The following is a 27130-nucleotide window of genomic DNA, read 5'->3' on the forward strand; positions in this document are numbered from 1 at the left end:
ACTCATTTTACATGTTTTCTCTGCTCAACAGTCCCGTGCCAGCAGACTGTCCAAATAGAGCAGTCTGCATTCATTAAGTTCATGCAGAAGACAGTAGAAAGAAGACTTGGAAAGCACTAATCACTCTATAGAAAAGACAGGTTGCAAAGACAACCAAGCCACATGAGACCTCCGCTGAAGTTCGCGCCAAGGGTTGTACCAGAGTTGTGAGGTAGTACCTGCTATGCAGTCTACTGGAACACTGTTCCTATAAAGAAACACATATATCAAAGGGAGTATGGCACCAAACCACTAGATAACCATAAAGGGAGGCCTAGCAGAAAGCACTTTAAGAATGTTCTTGCACATTGGAAAATCATGTATTTTGGTCCCACCCTTGGATGTTACAGAAATCCTATAACCATGTAACATCATATAAATTGTGTGCCTTAACATTACTAATGTAAATGAAAGCACCAAAATGAATTATTGAAGGTGCATTCATTGTAGATGACAAGATATTCATATATACGTGTGTTCTAATGTGTAAACCTTAACATGCAAATTTGTAATTCTCATTTATATTTGCACTTATACATTTGAGTTGTATTTCATTATTGAAGTTTCCATATTTATTCATGTTTCATTTATAATTGTTGCATTTACTCTGTAATTGTCAGGTGCATTTATAATATTATATTTTGAATGTCCATTGATTGTTTTATTAAGTTAGCATGACCAAAGGCCTTAAGCATTTGGTTTCTTGTATTTAACCTTCATCGTGAGGTTTTGCTTGTGCTGCAATGTTCTCTTCCTTGCAGGTGCATTCATGTGATCCCACAGTTAGCGAAAGGCATATTGTGTATTAGAAATAGTGAGGTCTGGGAGGATACTTTGGCAAGGACGGTAGGGCTAATGAACTAAGAGGAAAAGACTCCCGTTCATGTATCAGGAGCACAGTGACACTCAAGGTCATCTTGATCTTCAACCCATGGGATGGGAGAATGGAGGGAAGTTGCCAATTTCAACTGGGAGAAGACCTAAGTTACTGGTGTTGATAACATGAGCTTCTCAAAGGTTCTGTGGGTTTAATTGATATTCATATTATTAGTTTAGGGCGGATTCTCTTCAGAATCTGTCTAATGGAGACCTCTCTACTCTTATTCTCTTTGTGTGGCTTTATGTTACGCAGCACCTCTCTTGGGGAACTTCTACATAAGTCTCCACTATGCTTTCACTTTCCTACATCAGATTATATTTCTTATCTTTTGCATTGTCTTAACTGATATTTTTGTATGCCTTATGCTATTGCGATTAACCTTATTCAACACTTTAGTTTATCTTTGGGGATACTGTACTTATATAGCATGTTTTTGAGATTCATTTGTATTAGTTTAGACCTTAATTTTTAATAAAACCCATTTCATTTTATTTTTTCTTTCTTAGTTCTTAATGTGTGACCAACTGGATTACACTGTCAATTGGATTTTGAAATTGAACTAACTCTCTTTTACCACTCAGCATCCTAAAAAGGTCTATCCAAGGAGTAACGGTACTAACAACGGCCTACTGCTCCATCAGCATGCACATAGTCACCACAATCAAACAGCTGGGCCAGCCACACACCAACAGTTCAAGGTAAATAATAATGTGAAGCACAAAAACTGTTCACAACTTTAGTGCTCCACTATACTCTAACAGGGCTGCACAAGTCACTTCAGAACGCACACTGGAATTGCCCTCCATTACATATAATGAATGCCCTTCAAAGTTCCTTGCAGACTCTTGGAATTACAGCCCTGGCCAACTTCACAGAATCCAGTGAAGCATGTAGGTCCTGTGCTATTCTGGATACATAGGAAGAAAGTAAATGGTGCTTCACATAATGCATGGTACAGAGAGGAGAAGTGGGAACAGACCCCATGGAAATGTGGAAGCAGAACATGATCATAAGAAACACTCTTCTTCTTCACATCAACAAAGGCCCCACTCCCAGCACAGCGTGACTCTCACCAATTTGATCAAATACAGTGATTCATCTGGAGACATTTATATTTCAAAAGAATATAAAAAAGGTGTACATATATTGAAATAATCAACATCATAAACTTAAGAGCAGCTGTACCAATGAATCAGTTCTATGGAAGTGATCAAATAAAGATGAAAGAGTACAAAAGGGTTGTGATTGTCTGAATTTTGGCAATGTACAGATTGTAAACAAAATATAGACAGTGACTTGTGGTGCAGTGCTCTGGTACTTGTGCTGAGTGGTATACCGTTATTATAAAGCACATAGAAAAATATACATACAAAAGTGGTGAAGTGACATTTTTGAACAAAAACAGATCTTGTTTATGTACATAAATAACTTTAGGTGGTCAGTTGATTAATATACCTGGAAACCTCAGTGTTACAACTCCAGTGTCTGCATATCCTTGAGCCTTTGTTTTAAACATACCTCCATAGAGGGTAGGCATCCCCAACCAGCTGAAACATGACTTTTTTTGACATGGTAAATCGATTGGACTGATGACTGCAAAGTCAAAGTTTTCAATATGACTATTCGCTTTGAAGTCCCTGGATGGTAGAAATGTAATTAACTATAGTATGCAGAGGTCAGTTTATCCAAAGTACAGAAGCTAAAAGGCAACCCAACCCTGCCTGTGCTGCAGTGTCGGCACATTACCACCCATCACCATTAGATTATTTCTCTACAACTTGGACATAGTTACACAACCCAGACACTTCTGGACAATCCAGGTGCTGGTCTGCAGGTCACCTTTTAGGTGGACACATTCTCCGACTGGGCTGACAGTGTTACAGCTGAGAGCTTGGCTGCATGCCTACTCTCACTAATGGGACATTGGGCAGTCTACAACCCAGCCCACTGGTTGATCGCTGACAGCTTGAATGAATACCTCCTCTGCTTCAGGGCATAATAGTCTTCATGCTCTAGTCACAGTGCTCCACTACAAATGTCATACTCCGGCCTCTGTTCCTTATAGAAGGCTTTAAGGGGCTGCTTAGGGACAGAGCACTGATGGCGTGTGATATCCTTTTGACCAGACTCTTGCTACAGCTCCAATTTTACCATGTAGCTTTCTCTCCAGTTCTCTTCTTTACAAGTTACAGGAAAGGCATATCAAACTCACCCACCAAGAAATCCAGATGTTATCAGTCTCTCAAGTGAGATGCTCTACCTGACTCTGCAGGGACACAGCAGGCCACAGAACACTCATCCATGACATGCATTTCACACTAGAATAGGAGGTACTCCAACCTAATCTCAGACACACAATATACAGATATATCAATTATTGACAGTCCACAGGCATAGTATTATGGAGAAAACTCTTTTGATAGATTCCTCACTAGATTTAACTCCTCCATTGGAAATCTGGAAAATTGTCAATTTCTACCCCATAAGGGACAATATCTTACAATAGTTCATGCAAGAGTCATGAACTCTCTTATTCCAGGTCAGAAGCTTATTCACAATTTGTCCTAGGCTTTTAGAGGTTATAATAGAGATGCCTAAGACAGTCAACCCTGAGTCCATTTGCTACTCCAAAACAAGCCCTTATAACACTCAGTGACCACCTCCAAGAGTAACCAGTGACACAAATTTGTTTCATCATCAAGAGTTGAAGTCACAACTCTGTATGGGAAAGTACAGACCTTTGCATTACATACTTTCATGTACTGGAGCCTGGTTCCAATCCAAAGTTATGCAAACAAACCATAAAGTGCCTTGACACCAAAAGTCCTATAAACATCAGTCTTACAACCCCAAACATTTGAAATCAACAGCAACAGGTAAGCATGAATCTAAAAAGGAATATGTCCACCTCCTTCCACAGTGGTAGCCTTCAATTTCCTAAACAGTGAACAACAATGAAAGCATTTGAGTGTACTCACACTTTTAAAGCAGATACGAGCACAACTTGTTACCAAAATAACAAATAAATTGACTAGGGCATAATTTAGCAACATAATGTCAAGCTCTGCATTTTATTGCTGGTAGCACAGAACGGGAAAAAATGCATACTCACTGTAGGAAAATGGCTCCTTGTTGCAGCCCCCCACACTTTTTGCCTGATATTGATGCTGACTCGACTGAGAAGTATGCTGCGACCTTCCTAACCAGGCCCCAGCACCAGTGTTCTTTCACTAAAAATGTACCATTGTTTCCACAATTGGCACACCCCGGCACACAGATCAGGGAAGGTCCCTAAGGGCTGCAGCATGCGTTGTGCCACCCTAAGGGACCCCTCACCTAACACATGCACACTGCCATTGCAGATTGTGTGTGTTGGTGGGGAGAAAAAAGCAAAGTCGACATGGCATCCCCCTCAGGATGCCATGCACACAAAATACTGCCTGTGGCATAGGTAAGTCAACCCTTTAGCAGGCCTTAAAGCCCTAAGGCAGGGTGCACTAAACCACAGGTGAGGGCATAGCTCCATGAGAAATATGCCCCTACATTGTTAAGTATATGGTATGGGAGTTTTTCAAAATAAACTCCACAGTTACATAATGGCTACACTAAATACTGGGAAGTTTAGTATCAAACTTCTCAGAATAATAAACCCACACTGATACCAGTGTTAGATTTATTAAAAAAATGCACACAGAGGGTATCTTAGAGATGCCCCCTGTATTTTACCCAATACTTCTGTGCACGACTGACTGGTCTGTGCCAGCCTGCCACTGAAAGATGAGTTTCTGACCCCTGGGGTGAGAGCCTTTGTGCTCTCTGGGGCCAGAAACAAAGCCTGCACTGGGTGGAGGTGCTTCACACCTCCCCCTGCAGGAACTGTAACATCTAGCAGTGAGACTCAAAGTCTCAGGCTTTGTGTTACAGTGCCCCAGGGCACTCAAGCTAGTGGAGATGCCCGCCCCCAGACACAGCCCCCACTTTTGACAGCAAGTCCGGGAGATAATGAAAAAAACAAGGAGGAGTCACCCCCTCAGCCAGGTTCACCCCTAAGGTGACCAGAGCTGAAGTGATCCCCTCTTTGGAAAATCCTCCATCTTGTTTTGGAGGATTTAGCCCAATAGAAATAGGGATGTGCTCCTTTCCCCAAAGGGAGGAGGCACAAAGAGGGTGTAGCCACCCTCAGGGACAGTAGCCATTGGCTACTGCCCTCCAGCCCTACCACACCCGTAAATTTAGTATTTAGGGGCGACCATGAACCCAGGAAATCAGCTTCCTGATGACCTAACAAGAAGAAGGACTGCTGACCTGAAAACCCCACAGAGAACAGGGAGATGACAACTGCTTTGGCCCCAACCCTACCGGCTTGTCTCCAGATTCAAAGAACCTGCAACAGTGACGCATCCAGCGGGCCCAGCGACCTCTGCTTATTCAGAGGACTGCCCTACAAATTCAAAGGGCCAAGAAACTCCCATGGACAGCAGCTCTGTCCAAAGTAACAAAGAAGAAACCATCTTTAAAGGGAATCCCACCTCACTCCTGAAGCGTGAGTCCCCACCATTCTGCACCGACACCCCCGGCCTGTGTCCAGAGAAACCAACACCACAGAGAAGACCCCCAGGTGACTCCCACAATGTATCCACCCTGAGATGACCTCCCTGCACCCCCACGACGGTCCCCCCTGACCGCAACTGCCCGGTAACAAAGAACCCAATGCCTGGAAGAAGCACTGCACACGCAGCCCCCAGACCCGAGAGGAACCAACTACCAGTGCAGGAGTGACCAGCAGGTGGCCCTCATCTTTGCCCAGTTGGTGGCTGGCCCGAGAAGCATCCCTGTGCTCTGCCTGCATTGCCACAGTGACCCCCTGGTCCCTCAATTGATTCCTATACAAAACCTGACACCTTGTTTGCACACTGCACCCGGCTGCCCCTGTGCCGCTGAGGATGTATTTTGTGTGCCTGTTTGGGAACCCCCCAGTGCCCTACAAAACCCCCCTGGTCTGCTCCCAGAGGACGCAGGTACTTCCCTGCTAGCAGACTGGAACCAGAGCACCCCTAGTTTCCATAGGCGCCTATGTTATTTGGGCCCCACTTTCACCTCTGCACCTGACTGGCCCTCTGTTGGGGGGGCTGAGTGTTTAGGGTTGACTTGAACCCCCAATGGTGAGCTGCCTATGCCCCAGAGACTGAACTTGTAAGTGCTTTACTTACCTGACAAACTAACCTTTACTTACCTCTCCCAGGAACTGTTGAATTTTGCCCAGTGTCCCCTTTTAAAATAGCTTATTGCCATTGTATGCCAAACTGTGTACATTACTGTTTTACTTCAGAGTTCCACATTTACCTATGCCAAGTACCTTACAATGTATGTACTTACTTGAATTCTGAATCTTGTGGTTTTAAAATAAATTAAGAAAATAATATTTTCCTATATAAAAACCTATTGGCCTGGAGTTAAGTCTTTGAGTGTGTGTTCTCATTTATTGCCTGTGTGTGTGTACAACAAATGCTTAACACTACCCTCTGATAAGCCTACTGCTCGACCACACTACCACAACGTAGAGCATTAGTATTATCTAATTTTGCCACTATAGACCTCTAAGGGGAACCCTTGGACTCTGTGCACACTATTTCTCACTTTGAGATAGTATACACAGAGCCAACTTCCTACACTCACTAATCAAGTTTCCCAATGGGGGGAAGGCAGAGCCAAGCTGGCGACCGTTATGGCCGTGTGGTGTTTACGCTCCGGCAAAAGGAATCCCCAAGCCCGCCAGAAGAGCTCCTCCATTGCATCGATGCGGAGTACATATCAGAGGTAGGTGGGGGCAGCGGGAGGGCCGCCCGGTCCTGGCATGGGCCTCAGAGGCCCAGTGGAAATAGGAGCCGCAGGCAAGCCTGAGGTACCATTTGGAGGGCCGCACGTTGTGGCCTGCTGCCCCTGTCTGAACTGCTTTTGTTTTTGCGGGTGCTGGCTCCTGCTTCGGGGGGCATCGCAGCATCTGGACTGGCCGCGAGCCTAGTGCTGGTGTTCCTTGACCGCTTGGAGGTGGATTGGTGCAGCGCGGCCTGTGATACTTACATTTAGGGGCTCTGCATCCCCTCTTGCATATGATTGCATGCCTTTTGATGTTGGGGCACTGTTGGAGGGCCTGGACATTGCGGCACACCTGTGGCGGCCCTCCCCCCTTTGCCAGATGACGATGATGATTTGACCCATAAGACACATCTGGGGTCTGCTACGTGCAGTGGTCTTCCCAGGCAAGCCCTTGTATGGATGCTGGGTGGAGACTGCCATGGGTTGTGGAGAACCCAAGTAATGCCAGCTTCCATTCGAAAAATTGCACACCCTCACATCGGTAGACACAGAGACAGCTATGGCAGAGGGCGCGACTGGAGGCCTGGCCTTGGATCATCAGACAGACCTATGGTCCATTTCAGCAGAATTGCGCTCTGTGTTCCAGGGCACTGATGCACGGTTTGACTGCTTAGTGACTCGCCTAGACAAGATGGGAGAGCTCCTGGACCGCCACAACACTCGACTTCAGGCGGTTGAGGAACGCGTCTCATCGCTGGAGGACTCTCGCACCCAGTCAGATAAACACCTGGACAGATTGGAGGCTGGATTGCACATCGTTGCTGCAAAAAACGAGGACCTTGAGGCGTGCGGTCGCTGCAACAACATTAGAATTGGGGGGGTTGCGGAGACCTCTGCTGCTGGGAGTCTGGATACCTTTGTGGAGACATTACTATGTGAACTACGGGGACACCAAAATGTAACTGCCACATTTGTGGTGGAACGAGCCCACCGCTCCCTTGGCCTGTGGCCTATCCCAGTTGTGCTGCCAAGTCCCGTTATCGCTAGCCTGTAGAACTTCAAGGATCGTGACATGGCACTTTGGCTGGCACAAGAAAAGGGCCCACTGTAATATCAAGGGATGTCCCTGTCCATCTTTCCAGATTTTACCATGGTGGTTCAAGAGGCCTGGCGCAAGTTTGTGGATGCAAGCTGGGGCTATGCTATGGAATGTTGTAACCGGCCAGACTCAGGGTTGATGTCAATGGCAAGCCCAGCTTTTTTGATACCCCAATGGGAGCCTTAGCATTCTGCAAGAAATATACCAAGAAACATGACCTGCCGGTTCGACGTTCCCCAGAACACTCTTCATCAGCCACACAACTGCCAGGCAGTCTGGATTTTTTCCTGCCTAAATGATGCCCACTCATTGTCACTGAGTCACAGTGATACATGCATGGTTATTACCCCTCACTAATATCATTTTGGCACCCTTCCTCTGTTCGCTCTTCCTCATTCCCTTTACAGACTAACTTTGTACAAGGGAAGTTCCATAACATGGCGTTGCTCCTTTCCCAATGTTGATAACAAGTTTGCATTTAGGTTCTGTTGTAAGTCAGTACGGCCACTTTGGGACTTCACGTTTTTACTGAGTGTGTGAGGAGGGTGGGGGTTCTGGGTTTTGCTGATGTGTTTGCTATTGAGATTTTTGCTTTTTCTTTGACACATGGTGACCAATCACTCACCTCCATACACGTTCATCCACTAATACTCCAATGATGCATACTGCAATAGGAACCTCCACACCACAATCTAGCGTATTCGTATCCTGGAATACTAGGGGCCTTAACAGCCCCCATAAGGGCAAGCAGGTGGTGCACTGTTTAAATAGGCATGGTGCTGCAACAGCATTCGTACAGGAGACTCAGCTGGCTCCAGGTTCACCTATACCTTTGCTGCTCAATGGGGTCCTCATAGTTTGTTTTCTAGTTACATCTCCTACTCCTGCGGGGTCTTTATATTGATACCCAAGAGTGTCAGTTTACATCTAATCTCTACTGTCGCTGACACAAAAGGTTAGTATATTTTTGTCGAAGGCACATTAGTGGGACACAGGGTATTGCTGGCCAACATTTATGCCCCAAACACAGATGCCCCCATTTTTTTTCACACGTTATCAACCCAGTTGGCCCACATGGACTCCAACTGCATCATTTTAGGTGGGGATTTTAACATGATCTGGGACCCAACCTGCCACACCACAGCCAAGACCCCGATGTTAAAATCCAAATCTCTATGCACCATGCCACATCTCTGCAACACCTACCAGCTGGGTGACCTATGGTGTTTGCGACCGCAGACGTCGATGCACTACACTCACCTTTCTGCCCCACATAGTACATGGACGTGCATAGATTTTTGGCTGGTGTCTTCATCGGTGTCCATATGGTCGTCTACGGTTACGCACCTACCATGCACTTTATCAGATCACTCCTTGGTGATCTTGACCTTTTCTATCCCCCACCTGGGGCTGCGGGAGCATCCTTGGTGGTTCCCTTTGCTCGCACTACTGGATGCCGTGTTCTGCTCTGACCTGCAGGTGGCAATTACGGAGTACTTTGCTCTGAATGCAGGAATGGTCTCTACATATGCAACACTCTGGAAAGACTTTAAGGTGTACACACAGGGCATATGGGCATATGCATACCTAAGCACAATGGCGTGCTACGAGATATACGTACTAGTATATTGCGAGTTGAGGACCCACTCCGAACCTTAGACCAGACTGATGCATGAGGGGTGCAAGTCCGGATCTGAGAGAGCGCTTCGCCCTTATGGAGCAGTACCAGGACCTTGTGAACCGCAAGATTCTCTACCTCAGTAGGTATACCACTACCCACCGTTATGGCAAGGGTGACCACCCAGGGTGCACGTCAGTGCGCCTCATCCGCCCCCTTGCACAGCAACATATATAACTGAACTATGGGCAGAGGTGGGGAGCGCAGAGTGGGCACCCAGGAGGTAAGTGTTTAGCGTACTATAACGTATTGTATGACAGTCGGCAGGGTGAGGACATGTCACTCCTATCACAGTGCCTAGAGGAGGTGGCCATGGTTTGGCTTACTTCAGCACAACAACAATTCCTCAGTGTACTGTTTACCTGCAAGGAGATTATGCAGGTTATAGATGCCCTGAATACCTCTAAAGCTCCCGGGCTAGATGACTTCGCCTGTGAATTTTATAAAATATATTAACAAATTTTAGCCCCACATCTTTTAGAAGTGTGCAGTGAGGCTTTTGCACGGGCGGTTATCACACCAGAGGAATTCTCTCCCATCACGCTGCTCACTGACAACACAGATAGCACCAGATTGATCTCCAGGCTATACACTGCGTGCCTAGACCTTCTTCCTACACATGACTGCAAGCTCTGTAGTTATTGGGAGGCTAACCTGGGAGCGGCCTATCTCTGATAAAATGTGGAAGACCTGCTGCACCCAAACACACCGCATATCCCTGAACAGCCGCCATCGACTAATTCATTATAAATGTTTCCAATGAGTGTATGTCACCACTGTGGCGCTTTCTTGGATGGACAGCACCCACTCACACTCCTATCCCAAATGTCAGGCACCTGGGGCAGACTTTGCCCATATGACGTGGACCTCTTCCACCATTGAAAGCTACTTGGGGAGGTGTTTTCCTGTATTTCTCTCATGGTGGGAGCGCCGGTGGAAACCAGCCCCCTTCCGGCTCTGCTGGGGTATGTGACAGATACTCCCAAACCAAACAGAAGGCTCACTGCCCTGGCACTTTTACTTGCTAAATGACTAATAGCTACACATTGGGGGACTAGGACCTCTCCTGTGGGGCAGCTTGGATCTGTAGCCTAATATATTGTGACACAAATAGTGAACTATATGCCTCCCACCATCCCCAAAATATTTGACAGCCTTTGCAAGAGTTCCTGGTGGAGCACCCTGGCTGATAGGGGAGGGAGGTTAATTGGCAGTAAATGGAACTGTACTGTGCTGCTATACAAGACTGATGCCAAATTGTTGTTGTAGTGTAATCTTATGTGTTCCCTGTTTGGGAATTAGTAGAAAGAGACATGCCCCCCCACCTTTGGCCAAGTCACTGTGTATACCTGTGTTACATCTGTGTTACCGACTAACGTCACTGATCATTCTCCCTTATAAGCCCAATATTTAATTGTGTGCTGAGGATTGTGCCGGTCTCTTGTGTCATGTTTTTCTTTTCTTCTTGTTCAGAAAACCAAATAAATAAAGGTTTTTAAAAAAAGTTTCTCGACAGACATGCAGGTCTAGGAGACCTAGAAATTTTACTTGATGAGAATCAACAGGTCTAATGAGCCGAACAAGTCACAAGAACTATAAATAAGCCCTCATTTTGTGCCACAAACATGAGTTATATTTGAAAGGTTTTGTCTAGATTTGAAGTGGTAGACTAGGAACTCAATGGCAAGGTATAGATTATTAAAAACTGGAAATGTCTTTGTAAATTGCCTCCAACCTCAGTGGATAAAGCACATATTGGTTTACCAGGTTATATTTCTGTCTTTTTTTAAAACGACAAAAGTCAGGATACATGCTCATCGTAAAGCACCAAATTGTACACTCACCCATCTCTTTTCTGTGTACACAAATCATTTTTTGGTGCCTGTGACTGAGTAGTTATGTTATAATAAGACTTGATGTGGTGAAGGGAGAGGCCGCAGACTAGCAATCTATGGGCACAATAATTGGCAAACTGAAGCATGAAACAAAGGATTCCATCAAACAATCTAAGGATGTCTTTCAAGAAGAGCACCACATAGTAGAGGAGTGTCTCAACACTTTTTGTCATGTGAACTTTTCAGATCAGTTTTCTAGCCAATGCACCCCATCCCGAATCTCTCATAAGGAAATGCTACAGTCTGCAGCAGGGGTGTGCAATTTAATAAAATATCTACCTGTCCTTCGGACAGGTTGCTTCTTAAATCTACTTGGCCTGTAAAAAAATCTACTTGTCCCTTTGGTGCCATGTAGTTTGGCGGCAAATTATGGCAGCAATGTCATTTTGTAGGAGCTCTGATAATAGCCTCTCTGATTATGTCAGGGTTACTACTATAGTAGGGCTTGAATACTTGCAATTTCAATCCCTACTATAGCAATTTCCTTATTTTGCCACCTTTTCGCTTATCTACATACTGGGGCTGAAGGAAGCAGTAAGCAATAGTTCCAGGGCTGGAATGCTTTTGAGTATGCAAAGCTACAAACTTGCATGTTTAAGGATTTTCACCAGCTCTTCTCTAATCTTTTCCCATACCGGGAAAGGTTGGAAATTTACTCCTGGCAATTGTAGAAGTAAAAATTCTTCCAGGGTTGGGAAAAAAGTAGTTGGAGGGAAAGTGAACTTGTAAACGCTCAATAGATTTTCACATGAGCAAATCTACACATGCATATTTGCTCGTGCTAAAATACAGTTCCCAAACATTTTCTAGGTGTACGAATTCCTTGTCTACTTCTGTAATTTCTTGTGAATTCATGTGAACCACTAATTTTACGACATACACCATGGGTGCACTTTTGTGACTTTCTTTAAGAAATGGGTCTCTAATTAGGTCTGGCGTTAACCAAGAGATTTTGTTTTTATTAAACTTCTATTTCTCTCTCTATCTATCTATGGGTTGGCTTTACTGTGAGTGATCGCATTCTGCTCTTCCACAAGGAGCATATTGGCATACAAAGTAGTTTTGTTCAGTGCCAAGAACTACTGTGGCAATCAGTAGCATAACAAAACTGGAGGGTTTCCCTGCAAAGAACATGGAGGGGGCCCCCAACTCCAGACTCACTCAGGACAGGTGCTGTACTGAGGAGGCCCCATGGATGGGTCCTCCTGCACAGCAGGGACTGTGGGGGGGGCCTTTGTTACACCACTGGTGGCAATGAGTGCTTTTTGGGGCCAAAATACTTTTTTTTTACTTTTTGCCAGTGTTTGTTACAATGGTGAGGGCCTGGCAGCACCCACAACAACATAGTGTTACAAATCTCATGTCAAAATAAGACACACATTGACAAAACCAGAAGGCTCCCAACAAATGTTGGATCAGTTGGCTTTGCCAGTGCTTGTTTATTTTCGTCCTTCCCATAATCTTGTTGAAAACGGTTACACTGATTTTCTATTAGGAAAATACTAGCATGCATCAACACATTTTACTAAATGACGCTTCAAAGAAATAGCACCTCATAGTAGCTAAATGTTTTTTTCCTACTTGCATTTTTTTCTGAACATTTTATTTTGAAAGCAAAGAATCATCACTCTTGCTTACAAGCTTCTGCAAACATTTGCATCTAACCAGAGAGAATCCTTGGCGCATTACACTTAGCCTCATATTGTTAAACTTTTCAAACAAGTGTGTACCTTTTCATTAGTGAACCATAAACGCAAGCTTTAACAGCATTATCATATGGGCACACATATTACCTCAACTTCAGACATTTCCCTTCTCTGTAAAGTGGCAACCAAAGGGTTTGTCCCAAGGACAAAATAAACATGTAAACTTGTTGCCCTTGACCCCAAACAATATGTTCCGTTGGGCTATAGGAATTCCACATCCCTTCTGCAAGAACCCATTTTACACATGACCCTATTTAGCATGAAACCAGGGCTATCAATAGCCGCTGTGAACATGGACTTGACTCACACCAGCTGAAGGATCATTAGGTGACAAGGAAGACTTTTCTATTATTAAGGTCCAGCTTTGCTGGCCTTCTGAAGAATGTTACTTTTAATGTGTTGTTGAGTGCACGTGCTATGACTAACCGTGGGACAAGAACATTCACCATGGGTGTGTTATTCTGTTACTGAAAGCTGGAAGGACGACAAGGAGAAACAAAGACAGGGGGCACCACCAAAACCTAGGCCACACCACCTTCATCAACAGCAGCCATGATTTTGTTACAGAGATCAGTGACCTGCAGCATGAGCACAGAGAGGTGCACACTTGCAAAAGGATAGAGATGACCAGGCAGTGGGACAGAAGGAATCCACCTGCACCCCCACAGAAGGCACAATGCATTACATGCTCCGCTGGGGTGACAAGATCTGACAAAGGTGACCTAGCATTGGGAAACAGTGCAGAAATCCTCCATCGCACTGGATGCCTGATGAAACTAATATAGTGGCCACTATGCCATAACCAAACTGCCATTTCGTCTGTGGCTCAAGGAATCAGCAGAAGGAGGCGAGAATGCACTAACTAGCACACTGGAGTGGCAGCAGAAATCAGAAAAGTGGTGAGTGCAGGACAGGATTGAGCAGCTGACCCTCACACCCCATCTTAGTCGTTTTGATTGAATCTGTTAACAGGATCTTGCAGACTCATAACAGATGACACTTTCGAACCATGTTTTATTTTAAAAAATAACAAATTGAAAATGAATCCAAATGATCAACAAGTGTATAATGAGAACATTAAAGGCTACAGCTCCCAGGCAACATTAGGCTAACTACGAGGCAGGGGTGGATCCTACAAGAAGGCTTGAGTTATAAACCCATCTCATTAATAAATGTTGATTATTATTTCCTATGGAAAATGTAATTATGTAGAATCGACCACACGATGAAAATTGAGTCATAAAAGACAAACATCAGACTCTTGGCATATTTAATATCACTAGAGGGAAGGACTCACCACATATTCGACTTAGTTTAGGGGCAGCAAATGTTAATGTTGCATATAGTTCCCTGGAAATCAAGCTTTATATGTATTTGTACACAAGCAGGCATGTTTACAAAATCTTTCATTATGGTGCCCAAACCAGAAATGCTGCCAATTCCAGGCAGATTACCACTTGGTCTAAAATCTATTGAAGTGAATATATGGGTAAATTACTAGATATTACTTACACATGACCAGTTTCATGGGCAACCACGAACGCAGAGGAAAACCCATCTTCATGGTTTAAGGTACAACTCCTTACAGGTTGACACATTCCAGTTACTGGTGCATATCCTGCAAAAAGAAATCCGAGATGAGGACAAATGATACAAATAATAGTTCACCCCAATGCTGGAGCTATAGATGTATTGGCGATAGGGTCTGTACTACTTCGGCTGCTCTGAGGGCTACAGATGCAGATGGTACAGATGGTATTTAGCTTCTTTTTTTATTTTTTAAACAACTTGATTTAAAGTTTTACCAGGTGCAGTACAAGCTTGACAGTGGCATCGTAAATAATACAGGGAAGTCAGCAATGACTAACTTTGTCTTGTAACTGTTGCTGAGCCAAACATCAATTATCAGCAATTTTACCAATGCTCAGGATAGATGACTGTGAGAATAGAAAAAAGAAAAATGTGCAACATTCCTGACTCAATACGCCAGATGATGACTGCACAGGAAATTCATATTCTAAATCAGAACCTTGGCCACAGCAATTATGCAATAGCAAAGGGCCAAATTATGTAGCAATAAAAGGTGAATTATGAGTCTGAAAGCCATACACTTTGTGGCATTATTGCTGCATTATTTTGTCACTTTTACACATAGGCAATTGACAAAATGCCCAGTTGACTTTTGCAAAGGGCCTTCCACTGAGTGGCAACAGGTGTCGCTGCATTTTTGGTAACTTTTGATCTGTTTGTGCTAGAAACAATTTTTTTAGGTAGAATCTGCAAATTATACATAAGATGATGGATTAGGTAGCAATCCATAATAATGTGGAAACTACTGCGGCCACAACATTGTATAATTCCAGTGGCCTGGATCATAACTCATTATCATTAAACGTTGCTCAAAAACACATTTTAAGAAAGGAGCTGCTCAGAAGCAATTTACAGACGTTGGGCCCTCCAAAATATATATTTTTTAAAGACACAAGGGGAAGGGGTGTTGGAAAATAGTAAGGTGGTGGGAAATAAACACTGCCAAACGGCAAGAACAAGGTAAGGAAAACAGAGGAGCAATATAAAAAATATATAAATTGAAAGCCAGTAGAAGTGGGAAAGCAATGTACAAGGTTAAGGACAGTGTGGTGGTGACTGCGGCGGGGTGCAGCACACAGGGAGAGAGCAAGAAAACAACAGAGTGCTGAAAAGAAAAGAAAATGGTAGTTCTCTGAATGCAAGCAACAATAGCCATGGAAGGATACAAGTCATCCAATCAGAAAAATGTGAGGCTCAAATGCTCCTGTGGTGGGGGGAATTATACAACCAAGTAATAGACAGGGTCCCTACCCCAATATGGATAGAGATCTAAGGAAAAGTACTAAAAGTAAATAATGTATCACTCTCCTAAACATTTAGAACGTCAGCTCAATCCAGAAGGATAGAGACTGAAATCAAACTAATTTCTTCTTTATTCACAATCCAAATTTATTCCCAATATGTATATGTCTTCAAAATCATATCAATTGTATTTTCAACATTCATCAATAAACCCCCCTTGGCCAATCAAACTAATAACAAAACAGGTTTATCCTGGTTTATTACTCGCAAACACTTTTGAACTAATTACATTTTAGAGAGATACATAATAAATACCAAGGGCCTTAAGATTACTGTGTACTTCTACAGATTGATGATATTATTTAATTTAAGAAAACAAATGTATTACAGAACATAAACCTATATTTAAATGGTGAATTATTGCTACTGTTTTCATTTTTCTCAATAAATAGTTTTTAGTTTTTCCATGGGCTTTGGGTACTTAACATGTAATTCTGTCACAGAAATTAAGCTACTGATTTTTAATCGATATATACTAAAACAGTGCCAGTCCCACTGTTTGTTTTATCTTGTATAATACAGTACAGCTTAACCTACCGTATCTACCAAAAAGTACATCCGGGTTACATTACTTTTCCCACTGAATTTATCCTTGAGTCGGCAAGGCTAGCTCAAGTATGACTGGCATGGAACTACTTATTTAACAGTGCCTTCTACCTCCAAGTAAAAGAGACTGCTATGAGCTGTCAACCTGCTCCGGAAATGGCTAGTAATATATGTGGCAGAATTTGAGAAGAGACTTATTTAGAGCAACAACAACCCTGTCTGTAAGGAAATATCATCATCGTACCAATATTTCAATGATATATTTTGTCTCTGGACAGGCAAGCCAGAAGAATTATAAAAGTTTACTGAATGGTTAACTTCCAGAACATCAGATGAAATTTAATATCATGTCTAACAATAGAATGATGCTTTTCTTGGATGTTACTGTAAAACCACTGGAAGGCTATCTCACTACCACTCGCTATGCCAAATCTAAAGATAAAGACGGTCTTATGCGGTATGACAGTACCCACCCACAAAGCCTATGTGGCAGCTTGCCGTACAGGCAATTTTTGAGAATCTGCAAGAATTGTACTGAAAAGATGAATACTTAAACAATGCTGATGAACTGAATAAGAAACTGACTGACAGGTTATTCAAAAAACTATGAAAGAATGCACTCAAGAGGGCTTGGTTCACCCCAGTGAACCACTTCTAGAACATGGACAAGAGTTACCAGATGCAATGATTTGTGTCACAAAAAACATCCAAAGGAACTGCCATATCTTGTCAACATTAAATACTCCCATTCCATGACCAACGTTTGCTATGAAAAAAGATGCAGCATCAGAGGCCATATTGTACGATCATACATGCCACTCAAAATCTGCTGAAAAGAACAATTGAAACTTATGGAAATAGCAACCAACCAAAGGCCATCACAGGTGTGGAAAATGCTCCTGCTGTGTCCTAACTCTGGAAGGAAGTATATTTGAACATTAACGGATTAAAATAACTCATAAAACGTTCTCAAGCTCTAAGTCAAAAACCTTGATATATGTCATCATATACCCCTTATTGATAGTCTGCACACTGGCCAAACCAGCCAGGGGAGATGCAAAAGAATCAGCCAACTTAAGTACCGCATATGATACAACATGATCACAGCTCCATTGGCTATGCACTTTGACCCCCTGGGTGCCTTGGGCAAGCTCGTCCTGCACCCGGCCCACACCCCCCAGTCAGGGATGGAAGGGGAATTGCTTCCCCTTCCACCATGACCCCCCGCCTCCACACCCCAGTGACGTCTGATGACATCAGCGCGCAAATCGTGCACTGGCCTCATCAGAGGTCTCCAACGCGATCCCGGAAGAAAAATGCAAGAGCATTTCTCTTCCGACTGGGAGGTGGAGCGGGAGAGACATGAAAGGAAAGACCTTTCCTTTCGTGTCTCTCACAGCATTTCTGCTGCCCGATCGCAATGCGATCGGGCAGCAGAAATGCACACTAGACACCATGGATTTTTTTTGTATATATCAATATGAGGAGCAGCCCCTTTGGCAATGGGGCAATGGCTGCTCCCCAGGGGGCCAAATACTTTTTAGGCCATTTCTGTCCCCCGGGGGCAGAAAACCCCTAGGCACCAGGGATAATTTTTATTTTTATTTTTTTATGTGTGGGGAGCAACCCCTTCGGCAAGGGTCGCCCTTGGAGGCCCAAATTATTTTTAGGCCATTTCTGCCCCCCCTAGGGGCAGAAACCACTAGACACCAGGGATTTTTTTAAATCACACTTACGCATAAGGGAGCGGCCCCTTTGGCAAGGGCTGCTCCCCAGGGGGCCAAATAATTTTTAGGTCATTTCTGCCCCCAGTGGGACAGAAAACCCCTAGACAACAAGGATAATTTTTTTTTGTTTATTTGTCTTTTTTTATGTGTGGGGAGCGACCCCTTAGGCAAGGGTCGCTCCCGGGAGGCCAAATTATTTTTAGGCCGATTCTGCCCCCCCCGGGTGCAGATCGGCCTAATATAATTAGGCCGATCTGCTGCCGGGGGGGGGGGGCAGACACCTCTAGACACTAGGGATTTTTTTTTATAATCATACTTACCCATAAGGGGAGCGGCACCATGGGCAAATGCTGCTTTCAAGGGAGAGCAAAATATTTTTAGCCCATTTCTGCCACCCCTGAGGGCAGATTGGCCTAATATAATTAGGCAGATCTGCCCCCGGGGGGGGCAGGAACGACTGGACACCAGGGAATTTTTTTTTTATGCTTACGCATAAGGGGAGTGGCTCCTTGGGCAAGGGCCGCTCCCCAGGGGGGGCAAAATATTTTTAGGCCTTTTCTGCCACCCCTGGAGGCAGATCGGCCTAATATAATTGGGATGATCTGCCCCCGGGGGGCAGAAACCTCTAGACACCAGGGATATATATTTTTTTTATTTACTTTATGTTTTTACGTATGGGGAGTGAACCCTTAGGCAAGGGTCGCTCGCCTGGGGGGGAAATTGTGTTGAGGCCATTTCATCTGCCTATTTTTGTTAGGCCAATCTGCCCCCAAGGGGGGCAGAAACCACTAGACACCAGGGATTGGTGTGTGTGTATGTGTGTGTTTTGCCCTTGGGGGCAAATCGGCCTATTTTTGGAAGGCCCATCTGCCCCCACTGGGGGCAGAAATCCCACCAGAGACCAGGGAAGATTTTTTTTTTCCAAAATAAGAGGGTGGGGGTATGATCATACTCCCAACCCAAATAAATTGGGACAAAGTTGTTCTGACCACCAGTGGTCAGATTGGGCAATTACCCTCAGTCCACCCCCTGGGGGGGGCAGAAAGTCTACTAGATGCCAGGGAATTTTAAAAAAATGGTGGGGTGGTGGCTACCAACCAGTATGGGCCTGGTTATGCTCCCACCCCAACTGAAGGGGGTAAAAATCTTTCAGATCTCCCCCACACACTAAAACATCTTATCCCTTGGCAAGCAAGAGGACATTTGATTATTTTGGGTTTTGGTTTTACATTTGGGCCATGAGAGCTTGGTAATTCTCAAAATCGTCCCACTTGGAATGGTGAGGGCTGCACTTTTTTGACTTTTGGATGCTGACATGTAGAAAAATCCACAAGACCTAGACACATCTGAAAACTACACAGCTGGTTCATTCCAGGGTGGTGTGCTTCACATGCACCCCGCACCATTTTCTTAGCCACAATCCCCTGCAAACATCCAAGTTTGCTGGAAATCACAAATTTTTCCCACATTTTTGTGATGCAATCTTCCGGAATCTGCAGGAATCCACAAAATTCCTACCACCCAACATTGTCTCATCTATACCGTTAAAAATTCTGCTGCACTTGTCAGCCTAAAATCTTTTTTTTTTCAAACTGCTCTTTTGGACTGGCTTTGGTTCCCCCTCAATTTCAACATGTTTTTGGCTCTTCCCTGTCACAGGCACTTGGCCCACCTACACAAGGGAGGTATCATTTTTACTGGGAGACTGAGGGGAACGTTGGGTGGTAGGAAATTTGTCCCGGTGCGGTGATCCCACACAGAAATGTGGGAAAAATTTGATTTTTTAGCTAAATTTGAGGTTTGCTGAGGATTCTGGGTAAGAAAACATTCGGGGATCCACGCAAGTCACACCTCCCTGGACTTCCTCGGGTGTCTAGTTTTAAAAAATGTCTGGGTTTGGTAGGTTTCCCTAGATGGCTGCTGAGCCCAGGACCAAAAACGCAGGTGCCCCCCGCAAAAACAGGTAGTTTGGTATTTGATAATTTTGATGTGTCCACATAGAGTTTTGGGGCATTTCCTGTCACAGGCACTGGGCCTATCCACAGAGGAGAGGTACCATTTTTATCTGGAGACTTGGGGGAATGCTGGGTGGAAGGAAATTTGTGGCTCCTCTCAGATTCTAGAACTTTCTGTCACTGAAATGTGAGGAAAAAGGTTTTTTTTGGCCAAATTCTGAGGTCTACAAAGGATTCTGGGTAACAGAACCTTGTGAGAGCCCCACGAGTCACCCCATTTTAGAGTCCCCTAGGTGTCTAGTTTTCAAAAATGTGCATGTTTGATAGAGGCCAAAATCCACAGCTTTTTTGCAAAAAACAGCTCTGTTTTCTTTGGGAAAATGTGATGTGTCCACGTTGTGTTTTGGGGTATTTCCTGTCGCGGGCACTAGGCCTACCCACACAAGTGAGGTACCATTTTTATCGGGAGACTTGGGGGAACACAGAATAGCAAAACAAGTGTTATTGCCCCTAGTTTTTCTCTACATTTTGTCTTTCCAAATGTAAGACAGTGTGTAAAAAAGACGTCTATTTGAGAAATGCCCCGTACTTCACATGCTAGTATGGGCACTCATTCATAGATGTGCAAATAACCACTGCTTCTCAAAACCTTATCTTGTGCCCATTTTGGAAATACAAACGTTTTCTTGATACCTATTTTTCGCTCTTATATTTCAGCAAATTAATTGGTGTATACCCAGTATAGAATGAAAACCCACTGCAAGGTGCAGCTCATTTATTGGCTCTGGGTACCTAGGGTTCTTGATGAGTGTTAGAAATGGGGTCTTTGGTTGACAGTCAGGTTACCCCCTGATCAAGCAAGGACCCTCACTCTAGTCAGGGTAAAAGGGAATCACCCTCAGCCAACCCCTGCTTACCCCCTTGGTAGCTTGGCAGTGCAGTAGGCTTAACTTCAGAGTGCTAGGTGTAAAGTATTTGTACCAACAGACACAGTAACTTAATGAAAACACTACAAAATGACACAACACAGGTTAAGAAAAATAGGAAATATTTATCTGAACAAAACAAGACCAAAACGACAAAAATCCACAATACACAAGTCAAGTTATCAATCAAAAATCAAAAAGAGTTTTTAAGTAGTTTCAAACACACACTAACACTGTTAGCATGAAAATGTACCTTGGGTGCGTCAAAAATAACCCTGCACAGGCGAGTGTGCGTCAAAAAGGGCTTGCGATGTGTCGATCCCAATCATGAGCAGGACCTTGCGTTGTTTCTCCTTCCGTCAGGTCGGGCGCGTCTTTCCTTCTCGCCGCAGGAGAGCGATGCGTCGATCCAGTCAGCACTCTCGGGTCCGGGCAGGCCTTACGTTGTTTTTACACGACCAGCGGTGCTTGCATCGAAAATCCAGCCACACGATGATCCAAAAACCACGCAACGTGGGTTTTGATTTCCCAGCCTCCATCAGCGATGCTGCGCGTCGTTTCTCCTGCTCCATGCGTCGATTCTTCCGTCGCGTTTCCGGCAAGTGTACATTTTTTGCCGCAGAGCCGGCAAGGTGTCGTTTCTTCAGCCGCAGATCAGAGTCACGTCGATCTTTTCCCCGCATGGCGCTCTGTGCCTGGATTTCCTCCTCTTAGGCTGCCAGCTTCTCCTTTCAGGGTCCCAGGAACTAGAAGGCACCACAGGGCAGAGTAGGAGTCTCTCCAGAGATTCCAGGTGCTGGCAGAGAAAAGTGTTTGCTGTCCCTGCGACTTCAAACAACAGGAGGCAAGGTTTAAATCAAGCCCTTGGAGATTTCTTCTCAAGATGGAAGGCACAAAAAGTCCAGTCTTTGCCCTCTTACTCTGGCAGAAGCAGCAACTGCAGGATAGCTCCATAAAGCACAGTCACAGGCACGGCAGCTTTTCTTCCTCAGCTCTTCAGCTCTTCTCCAGGCAGAGGTTCCTCTTGTTTCCAGAAGTGTTCTAAAGTCTGTGGTTTTGGGTGCCCCTCTTATACCCAATTTCTCTTTTGAAGTAGGCCTACTTCAAAGCAAAGTCTCTCTTGAATGTGAAATCCTGTCTTGCCCAGTCCAGGCCCCAGACACTCACCAGGGGGTTGGAGCCTGCATTATGTGAGGACAGGTACAGCCCTTTCAGATGTGAGTGACCGCTCCTCCCTCCCTCCTAGCACAGATGGCTCTCTTTGTGTCACTGTCTAGTGTGAGGTGCAACCAGCCCAACTGTCAAACTGACCCAGACAGGGAATCCACAAACAGGCAGAGTCACAGAAATGGTATAAGCAAGAAAATGCTCACTTTCTAAAAGTGGCATTTTTAAACACCCAATCTTAAAATCAACTTTACTAAAAGATGTAGTTTTAAATTGTGAGCTCAGAGACCCCAAACTCCACATGTCCATCCGCTCCCAAAGGGAATCTACACTTTAATCAAATATAAAGGTAGCCCCCATGTTAACCTACGAGAGGGACAGGCCTTGCAACTGTGAAAAACGAATTTAGCAATATTTCACTGTCAGGACATATAAAAGATGTTACTATGGGGGTCATTAAAAGCTTGCCGGGCGGCTACTGCGGACCCCATTACAACATCCCCGCTGGGCCGGCGGGCGCAAACCTAGTTTACGCCAGCCGGCCCAGCGGGGATGCGGCCGCAACATAGGAGCCGGCTCCTAATGGAGCCGGCGGTGTTGCGGCCGTGCGATGGGTGCAGTAGCACCCGTCGCGCTTTTCACTGTCTGCTATGCAGACAGTGAAAAGCTGCACGGGGCCCTGTTAGGGGGCATGGGCAGTGCAGGGGCCCCCAGGGGCCCCAGGACTCCCCTTGCCGCCAGCCTCTTCCTGGCAGTGCAAACCGCCAGAAACAGGCTGGCGGTAGGGGAGTCATAATCCCCAGGGCATCGCTGCTTGCAGCGCTGCCCTGGCGGATTATCACCGCCGTTGCTAAAACAGCGGGAAACCGCTGGCCCCGGTGGTGCGACCGCGGCGCTACCGCCGCGGTCGTAATATGGGTCTCCGTACCGCCAGCCTGTTGGTGGTACGGACGCCACATTACCCCTGGCGGTCTCTGACCGCCAGGGTCGTAATGACCCCCTATACCTTAACCATACACTGCATCCTGCCCTTAAGGCTACTTAGGGCCTACCTTAGGGGTGTCTGATATGTAAGAAAAGGGAGGGTTTAGGCCTGGCAAGAGGGTAAACTTGCCAAGTCAAATTTACAGTTAAAACTGCACATACAGACACTGCAATGGCAGGTCTGAGACATGATTACAGAGCTACTTATGTGGGTAACACATCCAGTGCTGCAGGCCCACTAGTAGCATTTGATTTACAGGCCCTGGCACCTCCAGTGCACTTTACTAGGGACTTACTAATAAATCTGAGAGAACGTAGTTTAAATATTACATATACTAAAAGTGAAATGCTTATATCAGTGATTAATGATGCTGCATAGAAAATGACAATAATTAGTGTTCTGCTTAAAAACGCATCTGAATTACAACTACAATGTGTGTGGTCACGAATATATACGTAAACTAACAACGATGAGTAAAACTGTTCAGGCTATGATTTATATTAACATTTACGATATCGAATTTGTATTAAAATTCTCATAGGCCTTAAGTTAGCGTGAATTTTAGATTTAGCTGCCTAGCTCTCATATTAAAGCATTTTCTCTGTTTTTCAGTGTGCTGACTCGCAAAGGGCCATGACCCTGCATTTGTTCCTATTCTTCATTTCATGTATCAATCCAAATTCTGTTCTCATCCGCATGCTTGCTGCTTTAGTATGAGTTATGTACAAAGTTGAAACAAAAGTAGATTAATGTAATGTACAAGGACGTTTAACCATGGACAAAGGAAACTCATGACCTGAGAAGACGTGCCAAATGGTGAGGTAAAATCCGGATGTGCCACCTCCGAAGGAGTCAATTGCGAAGACCAATCAAAATGTTATGGATTATCATGGGGTGACAATTGGAATTACCTAATGTTTAATTTGATAGGCTAAAGATAGTGGGGTATAGTAAATGTCCAATAGAGATTTGGGGGAAGGTATTATGGAAAAGGGATAAAAACCCATGTCACAGAAGGATCGTTGGAACTAGGTAGGGAATGCTATTGATTTTATCCAGAAACTCTGTCACTCTGTTTGGCGATTTGAGCCCCTTTACGCTTCTCCTCCTTCTGAGGGAAGTGTCCCCTGTCCTTTAGACGAGGTTAGACTGATGGTGATTCGACTGATGTCCTGAAGACGAAGACTGATCCTGTGTGCTGACCTAATCATTGGATGGTAATTATGACAATGCGATTTGTAATTTGTCTATTTGCTTTTCCTTTCTAGGTACCAACTGCTCATTTTTTTAATAGAGGCCATAGTTAGATGTTTTCTAAATTGATGTTCTAAATTATTTTGCATGAAGTCCAACATGCTGATGCTAATTAGTGGTTAGGATAGGTGGTCACTCTGACTGACGCAAATAGACAAAGACTGACGTTGCGCTATGCTGAACTGAGATTTACGTGATATTCTTTGTATTCTGATCTATGTTCACGCTGTGCTATGTTCTTATGTTCGTGATTTTTGCATTAATGAAATCTTATCACAGTTGCCATATTGTTACTATGCTTTTATGCTTCTTGGTTTTGAGATTGACACTTCTGCTAGTAGATTGTAATCAATAGGGAATAAAATTCATAAAATTCTATCAAAAGGTGTGGTTATTCATGGCTGAAAGGTCATGGTTGCGTCGACAATTTGACTAATGCCTTTAACCAAAGTAAAGTGCATTGTGGTGGTGAATATTAATGACATTATTGATATATTGCTTGACATATTGATCAGTTATCTCGTCCTACGGTGTCTCACCACTTGGTCACAAGATTCATTGGCCTAAAACGAGTCCTAATGTGTATAAAATTGACATAGAATGACGCGTTAGCAGTTCTGGTAGCAGAGCGACGGTTTTGGCCCTTGGGGGCCCTAGGACGGAGAACCAGTGTTTAATTTGTTTTTTCTGTGATAATGCAAATTGTAGGTATGATGGGTTTCTAAGTTCACCATGACTTTCCCGGGATCTCGGAGTCTGCCTAAGTGAGTTGGGGATGTTCTCAGCGCCATAATGTGTGGTTTAGGGTTCTTGCGCTTGCTTAGCTTATGCCTCTTGCAGGTGATTGTGAAATTTGTGTGTATTTAGGCCAAGTAAATGTTGTTTTAGTAGGAGTGGGCGTACTCCGCAGTATGAGAGTAGGGAAGTCGGCGTACTTCATATGAGTGTGGCACTTGGTGCTCAAAATTATCCACCTGGTTGGTTGTATTGTACGGACCCGTTGTGGTCTAAGACTCCGGAGTATGTTGACAACTGTAGGAGACACTTGGGTTTATGTTGTAATCTGTGCGGTTTAATAGGTCAATCGGGTGTGGTTGACAAGTCAAGTTTGAATCGAAACGTATGTGTGAAACCTTCGATGGAGATTTGGCAAGTTCTAAAGTGCACTAGGACGAGCCATTGACAAGTCGAGGGTAGAATTTGCAGGTCGAATTCTGCTTGCGTAAGCGGGAACTGACAAGGAGAAAGTAGCGGCTGAGGCTTTAAGTGAAATCTCTGTAAAGTTCTGAAGCGAATGTGTTACCCTTCCTGTAGTAAACCGGCAGATTTACGTTGTCATTTAAAGTGCTCGCAATAATTTGCATTAGTTTGTGTGGGTTTAGCGAGGAGCGGACAAGCCGCAAGACTTTGTCTGCTGCAGTGTGTGTAAGTGTGACGTCAGTGGTGCTGCGCTGAGATAGGTCAGTTGTCGAGAGGGGTCGCGCACGGATTGGCTGCCGTCCGTGAGAGGCAATAGGTTGAGAAAGGTGCGTGAAGAGTGTCCTGGGAACTAAGTCACTTCTGATTAAAATACCAACAAGAGAAAACTGCAAAATGAATTTTGTTAAAGCATTTAAGAGTGCTCTGAAGGGAGACACATATATCGTAGCAACTGATGGGGAGCCTACACCACCCGAGGGTACTCCAGCTTATATGGTTATGGAAGAGAAGGGTGTTTGCACCATGTTTATGGATGAAACAGTGGCGCAAACTAACAGAGAAGGAGGGATGTTTAGCGTTTCCGGAGCATGGGACATTCAATCCAAAGGTGTTGGAAAACTTAAGGTTGATGTTAAGTACACAGAAACCCTCCTCCGAGACCAGCTCAATATGAGGCTTTAGAGATTTGGGATATGATGGCTCTTAAACATAGACAAGAAAGGTTCCATAGAAGGCTGAGGAGGGCAGAAAAATCCTATGCTGAGGCTAGATGGGATAATGAGAATAAAATTAGGAGAAGAGGAATTGTTGACGGACTAAAACTGTTCCCAGCAATAACACAGGGAGAAGAAACACAGGGAAAGAAAGCCTCCTGTAAAACAGATAAAGACTCATGCAAATCTAAAGAGAATAAAAGACCTTGGGAAGATGAAGATGATTCAGACGATGAGGAATTCATGGACAGGTTACTACATGATCGCCCGCCACCTTATGCGGTGAGCGATAGCGCTCCAAGCACTAGCATGGATCCTGGGAACCAGACGCAGGAAAAGGGAGTTGCTGATACGGTACAGACTAGTGATACGGCTTCGACACAGAATGGCGTCAGTGTACCCACTGCACCAGACATACCGATACAGTTGCAGCCTCCACCGCAGATACAGAGAATCTACCCAGACGTTCCAGTACTTGAGACTACTACAAATCTGATAGTGCCGCCAGACCCGATATACCCAAAATCAAAGTTAATACAGATTGAGTCAACTCCGAAATTACTGTCCCAACCGCAACCACAGCTGATACCAGGGTATAACCCAGTAGCTGGTCCACCATTAGTACCTGTTCCGGGCACCTTGGAACAGACC

General features: G+C 44.5%; 1 protein-coding gene across 1 annotated transcript in view; it reads right to left on the reverse strand.

Annotated features, from left to right (window-relative positions):
• Positions 1-27130, reverse strand: part of ADAMTS2 (ADAM metallopeptidase with thrombospondin type 1 motif 2) — a 1546369-nt gene that overhangs the window by 632759 nt on the left and 886480 nt on the right. The window contains exon 7 of the mRNA XM_069199292.1: positions 14627-14732. Coding sequence (XP_069055393.1) covers positions 14627-14732 — 106 coding nt within the window. The remainder of the gene's footprint in view (positions 1-14626; positions 14733-27130) is intronic.

Source organism: Pleurodeles waltl, chromosome 7 (genome assembly GCF_031143425.1).
Source record: "Pleurodeles waltl isolate 20211129_DDA chromosome 7, aPleWal1.hap1.20221129, whole genome shotgun sequence".
In the NCBI taxonomy this organism is placed as follows: Eukaryota; Metazoa; Chordata; class Amphibia; order Caudata; family Salamandridae; genus Pleurodeles; species Pleurodeles waltl.